Here is a 19,969-nt window from a genome sequence, read left to right on the forward strand (position 1 = left end):
GTCGGTGATGATTTCATCATCACTCACAATTGTATACAAGCAAGTGTTTCCCCACAACACACACAGGTTATTAGCAGCAACTGTCTGTTTATTTCTTGCGTTTGCACATGATTCTAATTACTCACTTGTTTGTTGTATATCGCAGATAGCTTGTTATGTTGAATCGTTTGTGTTTTGCTAAATCATCGCACACAGTTTATGGTAGTGATGCCCTCTATCACGCACATCTCAATATCTTTAAGAGTTTGTGTTATTTTAGCTAATCACAAATGTTTGTATGGAATAACTCTATGCCATATATCACACACACTACTATTTTCTAAATCCTATTTGATGGATCCGCCATCGCACACAGTTCGTGTCATTGGCGACAGAGCTTGGACTATACCGTTTGCGATTGGTGGATCGCAAACAGCTTCATTGAAAGGTATTTGATTGTAGTGTTGCGTTAGCAACATCCTGCAGTAGTGATATTGAAATACTCTTGCTTAACAATGTATTTATAAAATTCATCTGTGCATTGACCAATACTTTTATTATAGGGTATATCATCCTCATCAAATCTACAAAGAGAGTTTACGTCTACTACCTGCGTAGGGATATCGAATCCATGTATTTCTTCAATAGGTGGTAAATTCTTGACATCTTGATATTTAAATACCTTTTTATTTCATGGATTTCTTAGCTTCTTGCATATTATCTGGATTGAGAAATACAATAACTCTCTTCTTTTGAATGGGTTCCGGCGGTTGTTTAGGAAGTGCCTAATCATCGTCATTCCTAAAAAAATTATTCAACAGTTCTTCAGCTTGTCCAATAGTTCATTACCTAAAAACACAACCAACACAAATATCTAGGTAGTCCCTAGAAGCATTGATTAGTCCATTGTAAAATATATCAAGTATTTTATTTTTCTTAAGAGGATGTCCAGGCAAAGTTTAAGTAATTGGAGAAGCCTCCCCCAAGCTTGAGGGAGTTTCTCTTCTTCAATTTGCACAGAGTTAAATATTTCCTCCAAACTAGCTTGTTTCATATGAGAAGGAAAATATTTGTTAGAGAAGTAATATATCATAGCTTGGGAACTACGCACACAACCAAGAGCAAGAGTATGAAATAACTTCTTAGCATCTCCCTTTGGTTATAAAGGAAAAACCTTAGGCCTTGTTTGGTACTAGTGTATTTTAGGAAATTAGTGGGGATTATCCCGGTCAAACCCCTAAATCCCCACATATCCCATAACACCATTTGGTTCTAGTGTATTTGACATGTTTCATCCCCACATTTCCCCACAAATCCCCAAATTCTAGTGCATTTTTCTCAATACCCAATACACTACCCCTACGTAGTGGACTGGGGATAAATGGGGATTTGGAGGGACTGGATGAAGGCTAGGGTTTCACCCAATCCCTGTGGGGATTATCCCCACCAATCTCCTCAAAAACTCTATTACCAAACAAGGCCTTAACTATATAGTAATTTTGAATCTTTTCCTCATGAGCAAATAGGGTGGCAATGTCATTTAATTTGGTAAGGTGTGCCACAATAGTTTTAGTTTCATAACCATGAAAAGGATCAAACTCTACCAAAGTAATTAACCCAATATCAACAGAGGATTCATAATCCATATCATTAACACATATAGGAGAAGTAGCAAACTTAGGATCATATTTCATTTTCTCCATCATATTTTTTTCTTTCAATTTATTTAGTAGTTTCTTAAGATCATCCCTATCATTAGAAGAAAGAAAGCCTCTAGCTATCTCCCCATTAATAGCATAACCATCAGGTACCTCGGGCATAACAATTCTAGTAGAAGAGCTAGACATAATAGGTGAACCATAATTTTCATGAACTTCAACATTATCAATTTCTCTAGATTTAGCAATATTAGAATTAAATAGTTCACCTAGTGGCACAATTTTAGTTTCATCTATCATAGTAGTAGAATCATTTTGAGGTCCATGAAATACATAAGTAGCATCATAAATTACTTGCGACGTATCAGAATGAATAGCAGGTGGTGGTGTCGCAAGCCTACTTAAAACAGAAGGTGTATCAAATACAGAGCTAGATGACAATTCCTTACCTCCCCTCATCTTAGCGGGTGTGATCTTAGTCTTAAATTATTTCAACTTCTTCATAATGATAAATGGAAATCCCAAGTGAACTCAATAAATAGAGTTATGCTCCCCCACAACGGCGCCAAAAAAATGTCTTGATAACCTACAAGTATGGGGGACCACAATAGTCTTACACGGCAGTATTTCACCCATATTTATTGATTCGATACAAGGGGAGCCAAATAATATTTTTAGGTCTTAGCAGTTCCGTTGTCAATTCAACTGCACTTGGAATTTCTTTGTGCAACAAAGTTTTAGTAGCATAGTAACAATAGTAATAGAAACAGTAACAGTAGCGATTGTGATGGTTGTAAAAGCAGCAAGAACAGTAGTAACTCAGCGGAGATCAATATGCGATAAGTGTAAGCATTGGATCGGTGATGGATAATGTAACGACTAAGATGCGGTCCTTTCCGATTTAGGGAACGAGGCCCCGAATTGGAAAGAAGCGCATCTAAGCGTTTCGCAAGCACGGTAACATAGCACATACATAATAATAGTAGAATGAAAATTAGGGATTCAACTGCCATCTCATAAATATATCAGAGTTACATCACGCATCCAAACAAGGTAGTTCCGCTACGGACTACAAAACATGAGAAATGACTATGCTACCCTGCATGCTTGCCCACGATCACGACCACGCCTCAGTCTTCTGGATAGTTCACGTACAGGCGGTCGTTCTCCTCATCGTACTGCCACGCCAGCTGCGTGCCGTCCGGATCACCTGTCTCGGGGGTACGTGAACCTGTTGGTGTTTGAAGGAATCTATGAGCCACGGGGACTCAGCAATCTATGACCTCGATGCCAAAACTAGTCAAGTTATTAGGTAAGGAAGGTGGAATATTTAGGTTGCAGCATCCTAAGCATATATGGTGGCTATCTTACGTAGAACAAGTATTGAAGGTGGTCTATTCTAGCGATCGATGATTAGCTGATCACTAAGTGATCCTGAACACCTACTTACGTCAATCATAACCCCACTGTGTTCCCGATCGAAGAGAGGTCTTTGAAGGGACAGTCACGGTTACGCACACAGTTGGTAATTTTATTAGATTGTGTTCAACTTATCTATAACCGGATGTTAACAAATATTCCAAGTTGCCAAATAACCGCGGGCACGGCTTTCCAAAAGATTAAACCCTACAGGGGTGCTCCAACTAGTCCATCACAAACGGTCACGGGCCGCAAAGTAATCCTCTATCATGAATCTCGTGATCTCGTCTGATTCCTTAAAGGAAAACCTCAACTCTGGGGAGAACCAAGGCTTCACCGGGATTCCTATACGCAAGATATATCGCTAAGGTAAGACAAGACTAGCAGGACCTCCCGTCGTGTCTCAGTCTCAGGACACGACGGATGAGCTAGACGTCGGGATGGCTAAACCTCTGGGTGACAAGTGGGGCCCCGGACATCGCTCAGGTGGGACCAACACTCATGAGGAGCACTGGCCCGGGTTGTTGATTAAATTCCTCGGGGTAGCTATTCCCTATGCAGATTATTATAAGTGATTAGCAGATTAAAACCAATGTTGGGTCCTGCCGGACAAGTCTTAACACTACACAATTTATCAAGGGGTCCCCATAACAACCCCGAACGTGTTAGGAGCGAACAGTTATGGAATCAAACACCGGTAGCCGGTAACTATGGCGGAAATAACGGAACAAAACACACGGCAAAAGGCTAGGCCTTCCGTTATTTACCAAGTATATAGGTGCATTAATTAAATAACATATTTAACATAATGATATCAAACTCATGTTATCACATGAGACATTTACACCTGCAACTAGCAACGCTAACATTAGAAGTTGAGCAAAGCCTACTTAGCCATTCAAGATTTGCTAGGAAGGATAAGTGTTTGGGTTTCATGGCAATATCAGGAGGCAATTATTTCAGTCGTAGGCAGCGAGCATATGACGGAAGAAACGTAATCTAGCATAACAAGTCTAGAGATGGAATCAAGGTCATATCATCTTGCTTGTGATGTCCTCGGCTTGGAACTGCTCTTGTTCGTCCTGCACGTAATCTCCCGGATCCACGTACTCGTTCTCCGATCCCGGTGCTACCCAACATAAAAATAGCATCCAATGAACAACAACACAACAAGATGCAACGAGCACATGATGCATGAGATGAAAATGAACATGCATCTCTATTCTAGTCACTAGAACAAGCATGAGAAGTAAATACAAGTTCCTGGACAGAACTGCACTCTAAGCTACTTGACATGCATGAGGATGACATGAACAGATGCGTCACGTGAAAACGATGCAAAAACATGTAAAGAACGTTACGAACGGAGCTACGGTTCAATGGGAAACAACGAAACAAGAATTGAAGCCCTACGTATCAAAATCATCACAACATACATCAATGGCATACTTCTGGTATTCCCAGGTTGCCAAATCACAAAACAACCAAGTATGGATGGGTGGTGCAAGGAATATCACCACACCATCAACTATGCACTCACAAGCATCAAAACATCAAAACTATACAATCTGCCATAAACAGCATCATAGCAGTTTGAGAGCTGCATGCAAAGCATCTAGAGCCACCCAAATATACCACATAGGATATGTGGCAGAAGGTATCCAAGAATACTACAAGCATGAGCAAAAAGATAATTCAAAGGAGTTTCACACAGAAAGTTACACAGCTGGTAACTTGGACAAAAATATCAGTTTTCAGGGACTTAGTGAAAATTCCAGATTCTCAGTAGCTGTTTATGCTCTGAAGCATTTTGACAGCACCCAAAACAATATCAACAGGATTCCAAATGGAATGAAAATTGATAGAGAGCTACACAAACACAAAATATACAACTTTCTAGTTGATAGCAAAGGCTGAATCCCAACACATGGATCTCTACAAGCACAACAACAGGAGAAGAAAATATAAGCAGATTCTCAGACTTAGTGAAAATCACATGTTTTCACTAAACTGGAATTTACAGCCACATGCCTACTTTGACTAGGCACAACTTGCCCACATGAACTCCTAAGCATGAAACAAAACCAACATGAGGTAGAGGGGGTCACCCTCTACTGCCACAACAAGGAATCAACCTCTTGGGCTCACCACATCACATGGAACCAAGCTCTAAACATTGAACAAAACTGAAATATGGCATTCCAAGAAAGTGTTCCAAAGTGGAAAATGAACCCACCATTTGGATTCCTGGGATGATTATACCCCAAAAACATATATAATACATAGGCACTTGCATAGAACAATTGGGCACAAACTTGAAAAGAAAATCTACATGGAATCACATAGAGTGAATAGTGCATCATGACATGTGCTTCCACTAGTTCATCACTTATACATGCTCTTGCACATGTCCACAACACCAAAGGTGCACATGAAGGGTAGACCTCATGCTCATGTGCCTTAGCACACCACTACACACTCACATGTATCAAGCACAACATAATATAAACACCTACACATGCTAATGAGAACACACACACTAGATTACACCACATCATCTATACACCTACACATATAAACATGCACATGTGCTCATCAAGGCACTCCATGCCTTGAGCATGTGTGGGACACACACACACCATCTCACACAACCACACAAGAGCACCTACATATCCACAAGGTAGGTGAGGGGGAAAACCCACACACACACTCACATCACATACTTGCACAAGATAGGACACAAGTCCATCAACATGCACATGGGAAAACACACACACATGCATCTTCACTCTATCCTAGTGCATGCACACACACGCACATGACTATCTCACACTCAAACATGAGCAACTCTCATAACACTTATGCACACAAGGTCCTTCACATACATATTAACATAGCTAGCAAAATACTAGGAACAACATGTTGTTTGGAGGCAAGCAAAACAAAATACCCCACATGAAGATCTAGCACACCACATACATCTATGCAAGCATACAATGCAAAAACAGAAAAGAATGCAACAACAAAAATAAAAGAATGGGGAGGGATTCGAACCCAGACCCCCTAGTTACCAACACTAAACCAGCACCACCCTGCTACTGCGCATGCACTTGACAGATACAGCGAAGAGAGCAGGTTATGCTCTCTGTTGTAGTTACACTGCCGGAAAAACGAAATAGAAAAGGTGCACCGAGGGGAAATCGAACCCACAACTAGCCACTGCGCCAAAACTACCACTACCACTCTGCTACTCGTTGGGATCTTAACAGGGGAGGGGAGTTAACCCTTTTGAGTAACCCCCTCAGCATCTGCTCTGCCCGACGATGGCCGGAACAAGGGACAGTGCTCGCCGGCGGTACACTTTAAATCAAGCTACGGCTACTCGTTGGAAGGAAGCCCATGCTCCCACAGTTCCATTTCACCTACTAGCACTACTCGAGAGGGCCTACAGTGACGGCTCGACGAGGCACGGCGGCTCCGGCGACAGAAGGGGAAACACGGCGAGGCTACGACTCCTAGCGCTAGATTTGGTGCCAAGGAAGAGAGGGGAAGGTCGTCGCTCACCCACTGGACGAGGTGGTCGCGTCGGCCGGAGAGGATGTAGAGGAAGAAGGGGAAGAAGCCGCTCGGGGAAGATCGTCGGGGAGGAAGGCCACCGTCGTCGAGGTAGTTGAAGCAGGGTCGATCTCGACGAAGTAGCCGTGGGAATGGGCTCCTGGAAGATCCCGCGTGCTCGCCGAGGTGTTGGGGAGGCCGCAGGTGTACGGGCGCGACGGCGAGGAGCTTCTCAGCTTGCGGCCATGGCGGAGGAGGTCGATCCCCTTACCTGGTGTCGTCGACAGAGAGGGAGAAGGAGATGGGGAGGAGGTGGCGGCGCGAGAGGAGGAACCCTAGGCTGCACGGACGCCAAGGGGGGCTTTTTAAGGAGGGGGGAGGCGAGGGACGCGCCTCGACGTTCGTGACGCCTTTTGTTGTTGTCGCGCACTCTCTGCCTCTCTGAAGGAGCCTGGTGGAGGAGGAGGACAGGGAACGGCGTCTACAGGAGAAAGGAGGGGAGTTGGGCCTGCTAGTGGGAGGCGGCCCACTAGTTGGCGCCACATAGAGGAGAAAATAAACCCCTCGGGTTTTCTAATTACAAAATATCCAGAGAAAGAAAATAAAGCAAAGGCAAATCTGTTAAGACTAAAAACAAAACAAAAATGCCCCTCGTCATAAGGAATTATGTCCTATTTAAATAAATTGGAAAAGAAATATTTGGAGCAATTAAATATTAATAAAATAGAATTTATTGGACCTGTTTTGTGAATATTAGGACCTTTAAAACATATTTTCAAATCAGCAAATCACATCCTCACAATCACCAAAAATACATGCTAAAACATAGACATTTTCGAAATAGGGATGGGACAAGAGAATCTTGGCTTGAGATAAATAGAGAGGGAGTTGTTTTACAAAACCTAGAGCAACCACATGCTTCCTACTAACACAACACTACTCCACACCTTCACATATACCACATATCATCATCACATCACAACTCATGTCACCACACCTCCACATATGATCACAAGGCAACAAACACAAAGCATGGAATGGATGGAATGCATGCATGCAAAGGAAAACAAATCAAGGTGACATCACATGAAATCATATGCATTAAGCTCTCATTGCAATGACAAGGTGGACCCACATAGAGAAGGTTCCAAATATGGCAAGGTACAATCTTGGGGCATTACAGATAATTATGTTGCATGACATTCATCGTATAACCGTTACACACTTACACACTAGAGAGACACAAAACTATCTCCAATTCATCAATATAATGTAGGCATGTATTCTGTATATAGTCATACATGCTTATAATAAGAACTTGCATGATATCTCTTGTCCTACCCTCCCGTGGCAGCGGTGTCCATAAGGAAATCTAAGGGATTATTAAAGCCTCCTTTCAATAGATAACCGGAACAAAGCATTAACACATGGTGAATACATGACCTCCTCATTTTACAGACATCATCACAGATGATTCGAATTATTGTCACTTTGGGGTCTACGAATCATAACACATAATAGGTGCATACAACTTGCAAGTTTGATCCAAAACAGTCTCATATTCGTGAAAACATAATAGTTTCAGATTTGAAATCATGTCACTTGGTCCCTAGTGACAAACATTAAGCATGGCAAAGTCATAGCAACATCAATCTCAGAACATAGTGGATACTAGGGATCAAGCCCTATCAAAATAACTCAATTACATGACAAATATCATCCAATCCCATCACCGTCCAGCAAGCCTACGATGGAATTACTCACTTCCAATGGTGACCATCATGAAAATGTTTATGGAGAAGGGTTGGTGATGACGATGATGAATCCTCCTCTCCCGAGCTCCAAAAGGACTCGAGATTAGCCCTCTCGAGGAAGAACAACAGGTGGTGGCGGCTCCATCTCATAAAATGTGATGAAAGTTTCTCTCTAATTTTTCTCTCCACGAAATGGAACTTACAACATTGGAATTAGGTCAGCCGGAGCCCCAAGGGACCAACAAGCTCGGTGGGCGCGCCCTAGGGGGCGGGGCGTACCCACCTGACTTGTGGCTTCTGGGTGGAACCCCTCCGGTAGATCTTGATGCCAATATTTTTTATTAATTTCAAAAATATTCTTTGTACAATTTCAGCTCAATTCGAGAACTTCTATTTCTGCACAAAAACAACACCATGGTAGTTTTGCTGAAAACAACGTTAGTCCGGGTTAGTTTCATTCAAATCATGTAAATTAGAGTCCAAAACAAGAGCAAAAGTGTTTGGAAAAGTAGATACGTTTGAGATGTATCAGTAGGATGAAACCATACTAGTGCTAGGTTGAACTTTCTATGTCGTATGATCATGCATGCTTACTATTGCTCTTCGCTCAATTGCTTGCTGCTTGTGTGCTCCACTGCTTACGGCTTGTGTGCTCTATTGCTTGTTGCTTGAATTGTTGCTCTTTTGCAATGCTAGGACAAGTGGTACATGGTGTTCCACATGAGTTTTCTAGATCTTTACAATTCATGGGAAGCATGCAATGAACAAGTGTCAAGTTACAAGAACATCAATGAGAGAGAGAGGGGGGGTTTGAGAGTAGGGACGCGGTAGAGGATGCTTACTCCAAGTTTGTGCGAAAGCATGCATGCAAGGTTTAAGTTCACAAGGCCGACCGATACTTTGGGGGTGAAGAACTTCATCATCATCATCTAGTTCGTCGCCATTGCAATGTTGTGTCATTGGTGTACCCGGTTTGATCGTGTGTAAGGTGCAGTGGGTAAGCTCGCCACGTAGGGTACAAGGTTAGCACACCTTGTTGCTTGTGTGCAACCAAACAACATGTTGTTTCATGAGTGGAGGGAATGCGGGATGTCGAACAATGTGCGAAAACCGATCCCCTAATGTAGGACACCTTGATGCGACCAACCAAATAGGTGCATGTGTTGTTTTTTGCCTATTTCCTCTCAATCGGCCCAACTGAGACATGTATGCTATGCAGTCAAATGATGAGATGACAACCAAACATGCACTTCAAGTACTGGTCATGCACAATTTGGCATTACGAGGGTATCACATGACGATGTTCATATATTATAAGGACATGTCATAGGTCCCAAGGAACTTGCTCCTGCCGTTGGCATTTGTAAGAGTATCTCCTATGGCTTTTGGGGTAAGAAAAATAACCTCTAACATCTGGCCAACATATAAAGTTGGCCAAAATTTGGGCATCCCAAATAAGGCACAGAGGCATTACGGCACACTCCTTGTTGCCGCAAACACAAAATCCACCCGCACATAGGTCAACCGTCTCCCTTGGGAATATTCCACACCCCCTCCTCCCACGACATCATCGCCTCACTGAATTCGGCTGAATCCGGCCACTCCCACCACCGCCGCACCCTCCTCCAATCGGCCGCACCGCTACTGCGTCCCCTCACCGTCATGCTACATCCGCCATCTCTGAATAGCCTTTGAGTGATGCTACCTCATTAAATCGCATAATCGGCCAACTAGTCAGCCTCGGGCCCGCTTTGGACCGCACCGACCATCCATCATACGCTCCACATCCAAGATAATTCACATTGATTATAGATCCAATTGTCGAGTGATTTTTTCTTTCCCGGGTCCTAATGGACGGCGGTAACGACGTGAACTCGAGCCCGCACATGGCGCAAGCCGCGGACTCAAAGTCGCGGGATTGAGAAGCCACGGGAGCACCAAAGCAATTGGGACGTGGGAGGTCGCACACTTGGCCAACCCCGAGCATGTTTGAAGTTGGGCCCATGGAGATAGGCCATGGTTATCGTCAAGACAAAAGGAGCCCGCTTGGGTTCACCTCTCTGAATGTCAAAATACTCCAACTCCAAACACGTTCGGAGGCTACTGTCTAGATACACTCGGGGCTACTAACGGTGCAATACGGGGATAGCCCCTCGGTGAGACGCCTGGTTGTAGGCCTGCCTCGGGCCGAGGAGGCTTGGTAGAAGCCTGCCGACAGGAAAAGAAAATAGTTTAAGCTGAAAGTCCAAATCTCTTAAGGGCTTGTTCGGTTAGGCAAGGTTTGAAGAGGTTTGAGAGGGATTGAAAGGGATTAAATCCCTTATAAGTCAAAATCCTTCTCAAACCTCCCCAATCCTGAAAAGGACGTGGATGTCGCCTAGAGGGGGGGTGAATAGGCGCTTTAAAATAATTAAGGTTTAGGCTTGAACAAATGCGGAATAAAACTAACGTTTAATATGTCAAGCACAAAACCTCAAAAAACTAGGCTCACCTATGTGCACCAACAACTTATGCTAAGCAAGATAAACAACTAAGTGATAGCAAGATATATGACAAGAGACAATATGGCTATCACAAAGTAAAGTGCATAAGTAAAGGGTTCGGGTAAGAGATAACCGAGGTACGCGGAGACGATGATGTATCCCGAAGTTCACACCCTTGCGGATGCTAATCTCCGTTGGAGCGGTGTGGAGGCACAATGCTCCCCAAGATGCCACTAAGGTCACCGTAATCTCCTCACGCCCTCGCACAATGCAAGATGCCGTGATTCCACTAAGGGACCCTTGAGGGCGGTCACCGAACCCGTACAAATGGCAAACCTTGGGGGCGGTCACCGAACCCGTACACGTGGCAACCCTTGGGGGCGGTTACCGGTACCCGTACAAATTGCTCGGGGCAATCTCCACAACCTAATTGGAGACCCCGACGCTTGCCCGGAGCTTCACACCACAATGATTGAGCTCCGAGACACCACCAAGCTTCTAGGACGCCAAAGCATCCACGAAGAACAATATCTAGGGTACTAAGTACCAAAGGTAATAAGCTTCTCAAACTTCACTTCCACGTATCACCGTGGAGAACTCAGACCGATGCAACCAATGCAATGGCAAGAACACATGAAGTGGTCAAGTCCCTCACACTCAAATCCCTCCACAACAACGAAAGCTATGGAGAAATATGAGAGGAAGAACAAGGAGCTCACAAAGAACTCCAAGATATAGATCCAAGGGGTTCCCCTCACATAAAGGGGAAAGTGATTGGTGGAGATGTGGATCTAGATCTCCTCTCTCTTTTCCCTCAAGAACAAGCAAGAATCATTGGAGGGATTGAGAGTAAGCAAGCTCTAAGAATGTCAACAATGGAGGTAGAACAAGAGCTCAACGGATAGATAAGGCCAAGGGGGAAGAAGACCCCCTTTATATAGTGGGGGAAGAAATCAGACCGTTACCCCCACTTACAGCCCGAGCCCAGCGGTACTACCGCTGGCTCCAGCGGTACTACCGCTGACCCTCCGGCGGTACTACCGCTGAGCCCATGGTAGTGCAAAGATACTACCGGGCCAACCACCGCCAAGAAAGTCTTCGCAAAAATGTCCGACGCAGTACAACCGCAAAGATGACGGTACTAAAAACTTGGAGCGGTAGTACCGCTGGCCAGGGGCGGTACTACCGCTGAGCTGGCGGTAGTACCGTTGTCCCAGCGGTAGTACCGCCAACTCTAGCGGTACTACCGCTCGCCACTGAAACAGCCATAACTTTCACATACGAGCTCCGAATCGAGCAAACCCAAGCTTGTTGGATTCAGGACGACAAGAGCTACCCAAACAACGAAGAACCGGCAAAAACTCCAACATCGAAAATGCCAATGATATAGAGATGTGAGTCATCTATGAATGAAGAACCGGCAAAAACTCCAACATCGAAAACATCATAGTAGATGCATATGGACTCCGTTTTCGATGAACTCGAGCTTGTCACGAAGATGACCATAAGCTCTAAAACTCACAAAGAGAAACACCAAACAAGAACCAAGAAGTATGATGCAAGGATGCAAATGGTTTGAGCTCTCAACGAACGATACGATCAAGCTACTCACTTGAGAGCCCACCTTCATAGTACAGCAATCTATCCTAAACATAAAATCTATCAAGGGCAAACCTATACCTTGCACCTCGTCCTCTTTAGCTAGATGATGATGATCTTGGCTTCCTCAAGATGGACCACCTTTCTTGATTGTGTTGGCTTGATGAAGACTAGTTGATTGCTCCCCCATACTCACTATGGGTGAACCACTCTTCAGCATATCTTCACAAGTCCATTGCCACCACAATGGACGGCAAGCTTCAAGCATGATATCTTCGTGCTGATCCACTTGGACTTGCACATCGCAATCTTGATGACGATCACAACTTGACGTCATACTTCATGGGTTGTATGAGATCTTCCCTTTGACGCAAGCCCATGGAAACACACCTAACCCCCACATAGAACTCTCACGAAGACCATGGGTTAGTACACAAACACGTAATGGACAATGCTTACCATATCATGGGATCACTTGATCCCTCTCGGTACATCTTGTACGCTTTGTGTGTTGATCATCTTGATTTACTCTTTGTCTGAGATCTTGATCAACCATGTGTCTCTATGACCATTCTTTGGATAATACCTTGAATACCATCTTGGTCATCATATAAACTCCTTGAACCCAACAGATGGACTTCAAGAAGTGCCTATGGACAAATCCTATAAATGTAACTTAAGGCAACCATTAGTCCATAGGAATTGTCATCAATTACCAAAACCACATATGGAGATATATGCTCTAACAAATCCCCTTCAATCCCTGTGGTGAGGGGATTAACCGAACATGGCTTAACTTTTCTTTCAACACCCTAGTCACTTAATTGTATGTTGTTGACTCTATGGCCCTGTTTGGAACCACCCAGATTATATAATCTGGTTTTTATAATCTATTATGTTTTCAAACAGGACAGTTTATATTGTAGATTTTAAAAACTAGATGATCAGATTATTAAAAACTCATAATCTACTCTACCCCAGCTAAAATCAGATTATGGATTACTAATGACCTATTACCCTTGTAAACTTAAAGATAATTACCTACTGCCACCGCCACCGTCTTATTTTTATACAGGACAGACATGTCATTGTATAATGTAAAACCTGAATTACAGTTTATATAATCTGGCCTCCAAACATACCCACCTGGATTATTTTTATAAACCAGATTATATAATCTATCTTCATAATCCAGATTATTATAATCTATTGTGGTTCCAAACAGGACCTATATCATGTTTTTCACTAGTTCGGTAGAAATGAACAAGTGAGCTATGGGTTCATCTTCAGGTCGCAATGTGAGTCCGTGGTGTAATCCTTTACTGCTTTACTTTTCACTTCTCAGTCGAGTGCTAGCATATTATTACCACCATTACCGTGCAAATAACATATTTATTTATTTATTGTTTGCATATGATCAGTAAATGTTCCTAACGGCGACCATTTTAGCAGTACGAGTTCTCCATATTTTAATTATTTCTACTACTCTCCAATGGTGAGCTGCAGCAGCTCTCTGAACTCCAGCCTCCTGGTCTCCGTATGCAGCGTCCTCTTCTTGTTTGGCCAGTAGGTGACCCATATTCTCCCCTTGATCTCCCACTCCATGGTCTTGCCGGCTGCGGCTGCGCCCATCCTCCAGCACACGCCCTCCCCGTACTCGTCGCCGGCAAAGATGACTCCGCCGCTCCTGGTGAAGGGCCTGCTGGGGCTGGTGTACCGGTTCCTGAACCAGGACTTCGGCTGGAAGAGCTCGAGCTTGGGCGGGTCACTGGAGAAGACCTCCCTGCCCCCGCCGCCGCTGCCGTGGAGGAACCAGCTGAGCGACGCGGTGTTGCCGTGCACCGAGTGCTCGAACTTCCAGGGCTTCATGGTCCTGGTCACCGTCTCGTGGGCCGACACGCTGATGCCGATGGACGCCGGAGCGGCGGCGATCGTCGTGTCGATGCCCTTGTCGGTGCCGACCTCCTGCGCGGGGTTGTCCGTCGACCTACTCACGGAGAGCGAGAGGATGTTCGACTGCGCCACGGGAGTGAGCTGCAGCGATATGCGCGACGGGAAATGCTTCTCGTCGGAGCCGTGTCCTTGCCTCGCCATGAGAGTCTCGGACACCAGCTGTATCACGTCGCACCTGCACGCAAAATACCGGTCAATAAGAGCGTTTAGATCACTATTTTTGTTATCTAAACACTCTTATATTGGTTTACAGATGGAGTATTAGCTTATTATTAGAGCAGTTGTTGATTCATGCATGCATAGTGAATTGAGTTGCAGCGCGGATCGGAGAGAGACCTTATGTTGTCGACGTTGACGGTGACGTCGATCCAGTTCTCATGGAAGGCGACTCTGTACACGAACTGGATGACACTCTCGAGCTGCTGGTAGTTGAGCGAGAAGAGCAGCCTCTCGTCTTTCACCAGCTGCTGCTGCTGCTGGTGGTGATGGGACGGGTGGTGCTCCATGGTCATGGCCACGACCGGGCAGTACAGCTGGACCTTCCATAGCCTGCTAGCCGACAGAGCATAGGAGAACACCGCGAAACGCAGCGGGGACGACGTGCCGGCGCCTGACCGGTGAGCCTCCATGGCCCAGTTGGTGACGCCCAGATTCAGCGACCGCATCCACTGCTCCTCCAGGTTGGACCCGAGGGCCAGCATAAGCTCCCTCGCCGCGTGGCGCATCTCGTCGCGGGTCAGCCGTGCGGCGATCGCGCCGATGAACTCCCGCCGGGGCGTGGACGGAGCCTCGTAGATGCAGACCAGGAACGCCAGGGCCAGGACGGACAGGCTGAGGATCTTGCCTGAACCATCAGACACATGCACGGCCGGTAGCCTGAAGATGGCCCTGCTGCTGGAGTAAGGCCCGTATCTGAGCACCCCGCAGATGATCTCGAGCAAGAACTGGGCAGCAACGTCTGTGGTGTTCGCAGGTTTGAGCTTGGAATAATGGGAGCTCCAGAGCGAGACCGGATCATGATCACGGGACTTGTCACAGATGGAGAAAGACAAACTGAAGGGATGGGTTTCTTCAGATTGTTTGGTGACTACGAGGTTGAGGGATTGGTTTGTGGATGGAGAATTGCATATCAGGAGAGAGTGGAATTCGTCTGCCCTCCATTGCCTGGGGAGGCTCTTGATCCACTGCCAGACGTCAGGAGCAATGCCAGAAGCCATGGATGGCAGAGAAGGAAGAGCTGGCCCTATGGACTCCATGATCACCTCTGTCCAATTATATACAGAGTTCAAACCACGAGGTGAAATTGAAACGGGAAGTCAAATCACGAGGAACAATTCGATAAGGCGCAAGTTGAGGGCAACTGAAACTCTACTTTCCTATGGTTGCAAAGCCCCTTTCAGATGATGTGTAGATTCAGTATTGTCTAATTCAGCACATTGTTGAGTAGTGCAAGGGAACGTTTTCCTGTTAATGGTGCCATGCCTAGAGCCTATATGTACTGCTTCTAACAATAAGAATTGTTTTTCCTGATAACCCTTTTTTCCTTGATAAATGGGCATATTCTTTTCTTCCAAGAGAATTGCAGTGCTCCTGCTCCTTCGAGGTTCATTCTAGTGAGAAAAGTTTGGCAGAGGAAATGATTTCTACTACTTTTTACAAAGCGTTTACAAGAAAAAGAAAAACATCTTCAGAATATCCTGTACTAAATAGGGTTTTGCTTTCGCGGTGCAGTTAGGTAAAATGAGGTGCCATTCTTCGTGCCTTTGCCATGTGTGAACGGAACCAGATCCTCCTTTTGTCATAGCTTGTTATCATCATCCAGTTCCATATTCATCATCCATCCGTGTGAGTTTTTTTCTTTTCACGAGTTGATGGATGGACGCTTGATGCTTCAGTTAACACATCGGGCAAGAAGTACTTGCTGCATCCGCGAATCCTAGATAAGCTCACCAACTGCTGAAATCAACACCACGAATAACTTTCATTCTTCTACGCATCTACCTATACAGTAAATTGCGTTCACCAAGTGTTATCCGCAAAAGTATCCACCAGTAATCATTAGATAGCTCTTCTAGATGAAAGGGAAATTTATTACAGGGGTAAAATATACGAAAATTGCTTTTGAAGGCCGAGCTCCATAGAGGCCTCCAAATGCAAAGTTCAAAATTTATGAAAATTCATATGTTTATATATTAAAAAATTCTGAAATTTTTTACAGGGATAGATGAAGGCATAATGCATAGGTGCGTAAATTTTCAGAACAAATTTATTGAAATAAGGGTTGTGCAAAAAAGACAAATCGAAGACTTTTTAACACATGATAGTGTTCATCCTCTCATGCCACGAATTTGTCTTTTTTATTCAGGCCGCATTTCAATCTATTTCATCCTGAAATTTTACACATATAAGCCTCACATCCTTCTTTAGTTGGACAATTTTTTCAGACTTTTTAAAACCAAAAATTTCTATTTTTTATTTTTTAAGAAAAATAAGGCCTTCATGAAGGCCGAGAGCCAAAACGACATTCTCGTAAAATATATAACTAACATTGTTGCTGTGATTTAAAGAAATATTCTGATTTAAAAAAACCGAGGTTGACCCTCACTTCTACACCATTGTGATGCACATACTCATTTTATTAGAAGTTTAATGCTCATCCATAAAAAAAAAAGTAAAAATATATGACCACAACGAGTGCTTCTCCCATATCTTTTACCTCCGACTAAGCCGGGTCCTCCAGCCCACTTGTGGATATCCTGGCGCTCTTGATGGGGGCAAAAGTCTGTTTTAAACCTTGTCTTCGTTTGACCCAGCGAATTCGAACCCCAACCTTCAGATCCCTGAAATCGGCACCCCCACCTCTCTAATCCCAGTTCTTTGCGCCCTTAGAGCCGTTCCCAAATAGGGATTCGCTGATGTATGACCGGGATTACTGAATCAGCTCTGGGGCGTGGGTCCAAGTGATTTACGCATGGGGATATGTCGCTGGGCCGGGCGAGCTCGCCTCCCACCTTCTTCCCTGACGGATCAACTTCTCCCCTTCTCACCTGACGCCTAAACTTCTCCTCTGTGGCGGCGATGGCGAACGGCGGCTGATCGCAGCGACCTCCGACGAGCAGTCCTCCGAAAAAAGAGCAGGTACACGACTTTACTCCTGAGTGTCCATTTGCTGATTTTTTTGGGGAAATTTGAGACTCTTGCGGGCAGTAGGTTTAGGGTTCTACTGGTGTCCAAGTTGGGGTTTAGGGGGGAAATTTTTGCCACCTTCAGATGGTTCTATTGTTAGCCTATAGTTCTTTTTCTCTCACATATTTGTTGCGACGTAGGATTTTGTTATTCAGAACATGGATCCAACAGACGTGTTGGCTGTTAGATTTCACTTTGGGGGCGAGTTCATACGGATTGGAGGGGTTGCTGAAGTATACGTTGAGTATACCATCCAGAGTGGCTACAAGTTCAACAACTGGAAGAGGAAGAGGAGTTGGGAGAGGGACTAGAGCTGGAAGAGGGACTGGAGTTGGAAGAGGGACAGAATCAGGATCTAGATTCATGTCCTATTTTACAGCTAGTGGAATTACTAGAGGTGTTTGATGATGTGGTTATTTTGGAAAATGTCAGAATGATGTACTGGACCTTGGTAGTTTTTGTGTGAACATGGACCTTGTGGTACTATAAATGACCACTATTTATGTTCAATGTTGGCTGATGCAGCATGATCCTTAAGTGCAGTGCATTTGTACTGTAAATTGGCAAATTCAGACTTTTGCACTGATAAATACAGAATTTTGTTGTAAAAAGTCTGAAATTTTGTACTGATAAATTCAGACTTTTGCAAACTTGAGCTGTCAACACTGATAAATTTAGACTTTTGCACTGATAAATTCAGACTTTTGCACTGATAAATACAGAGTTTTGTTGTAAAAAGTATGATTTTTTGTACTGATAAATTCAGACTTTTGCAAACTTGAGCTGTCAACACTGATAAATTTAGACTTTTGCACTGATAAATTCAGACTTTTGCACTGATAAATACAGAGTTTTGTTGTAAAAGTCTGAATTTTTGTACTGATAAATTCAGACTTTTGCAAACTTGAGCTGTCAACACTGATTAATTCAGACATACACAACAAATTTGGGCTTTTCAAATTCATTCCAACGTCATTGAGATACATTACACTGCAGTTAACATAGCATCCCTGAAGCCAAGATATAAAGAGAGAGGCATGGGTGGCACACATGGCGTCACTTATCCTAATTACTCACCTAACCTGGCTGCTTCCCCTGCCACATCAGCGAATCCCCTGCTAAACCTGGTTTAAGGGCGCAAAGGACTGGGATCAGAGAGGTGGGGGTGCCGATTTTAGGGATCTGGAGGTTGAGGTTCGAATTCGCCGGGTCGAACGAAGACAGGGTTTAAAACAGACTTCTTCCCTTGATGGGTGTATGTTGGTCCGATCGAGTTTGGAGCAGTGGATGTGGGGGCGGGGTTCACTTGAGGTCATGACGGACTCCGGGTTTCTGTCTCCCGTCTCCTCACCACCCATGGCTAGAGGCCGGACTAGTGGGGTTTAGAGCAACTTTAATTGGGGGCTCATTTCATCCGTTCGTGTCCGTTTCGGTCGGCGCAGACACAAAAGTTGATCCAACGCGTCGATTCAAATGGATGCGCATCCGTTTTTCGTCCGCGGACGACCCATTTCCGACCCATTTTTTAGCCGGATTTGCGTCGGCGCGGACATGAGACGTACGTGCGCGCACTCGCCTTCTCCTCCTCCGGGCCCGCTAATCGATGGCACATTGGCCTCCCCTCATCCAACAGCAACCCTCGCCCCCTTCGTCTCCGACGCCGCCGCCCACTTTTTCCGGTGACTCTGCCAGTTGTCGGCGCCGCAACATCCGCTCAGCAACGCCGCCACCTCCCACGACGCCCGCCACCGCCGTCTTGCCGCCGGGCAACCGACTGCTTCCCATCCCCCCCCCCCCCCGACACAGCCGCGGCCGCGAGCAAGAAGTCGCCTCGCCGCCCCGGCCAGATCCTCACCGTCATGCTCGTCGGAAGCCGGCAGGGCAGCTAGTTGGTCTTTGCGTGCCATGACTCCCTTCGCCAGCCGTCTCCTTCGTCGACGCCCGCAAGCTGTTCGACAGTTTGCCAAGGTACAAAATGGACTCTACCGATGAGTTCTTTTTGTTGGGGAACGTCGTATGGGAAACAAAAAATTTCCTACGCGCATGAAGACCTATCATGGTGATGTCCATCTACGAGAGGGGATTTCCGATCTACGTACTATTGTAGATCGCACAGCAGAAGCGTTAGTGAACGCGGTTGATGTAGTGGAACGTCCTCACGTCCCTCGATCCGCCCCGCGAACCGTCCCGCGATCCGTCTGACGATCCGCTCCGATCTAGTGCCGAACGGACGGCACCTCCGCATTCAGCACACGTACAGCTCGACGATGATCTCGGCCTTCTTGATCCAGCAAGAGAGACGGAGAGGTAGATGAGTTCTCCGGCAGCGTGACGGCGCTCCGGAGGTTGGTGGTGATCTAATCTCAGCAGGGCTCCGCCCGAG

At 45.2% G+C, this 19,969-nt stretch overlaps 1 protein-coding gene and 1 long non-coding RNA gene across 2 annotated transcripts; one reads left to right on the plus strand and one right to left on the minus strand.

Moving 5' to 3' along the window:
- Positions 1-13,729: 13,729 nt before the first annotated feature.
- Positions 13,730-15,884, minus strand: LOC123446666. The gene is made up of 2 exons (XM_045123226.1): positions 14,737-15,884; positions 13,730-14,575 (listed from the first exon to the last, which is right to left on the minus strand). The coding sequence occupies exons 1-2, from the start codon at positions 15,654-15,656 to the stop codon at positions 13,930-13,932; spliced, it is 1,566 nt and encodes a 521-aa protein (XP_044979161.1). The 5' UTR covers positions 15,657-15,884; the 3' UTR covers positions 13,730-13,929.
- A 1,163-nt stretch (positions 15,885-17,047) lies between these two features.
- Positions 17,048-18,197, plus strand: LOC123446667. The gene is made up of 2 exons (XR_006631423.1): positions 17,048-17,538; positions 17,727-18,197. It is a non-coding gene; the product is annotated as an uncharacterized LOC123446667 (long non-coding RNA).
- Positions 18,198-19,969: the final 1,772 nt, after the last annotated feature.

Source organism: Hordeum vulgare, chromosome 4H, assembly GCF_904849725.1.
Source record: "Hordeum vulgare subsp. vulgare chromosome 4H, MorexV3_pseudomolecules_assembly, whole genome shotgun sequence".
Lineage (NCBI taxonomy): Eukaryota > Viridiplantae > Streptophyta > Magnoliopsida > Poales > Poaceae > Hordeum > Hordeum vulgare.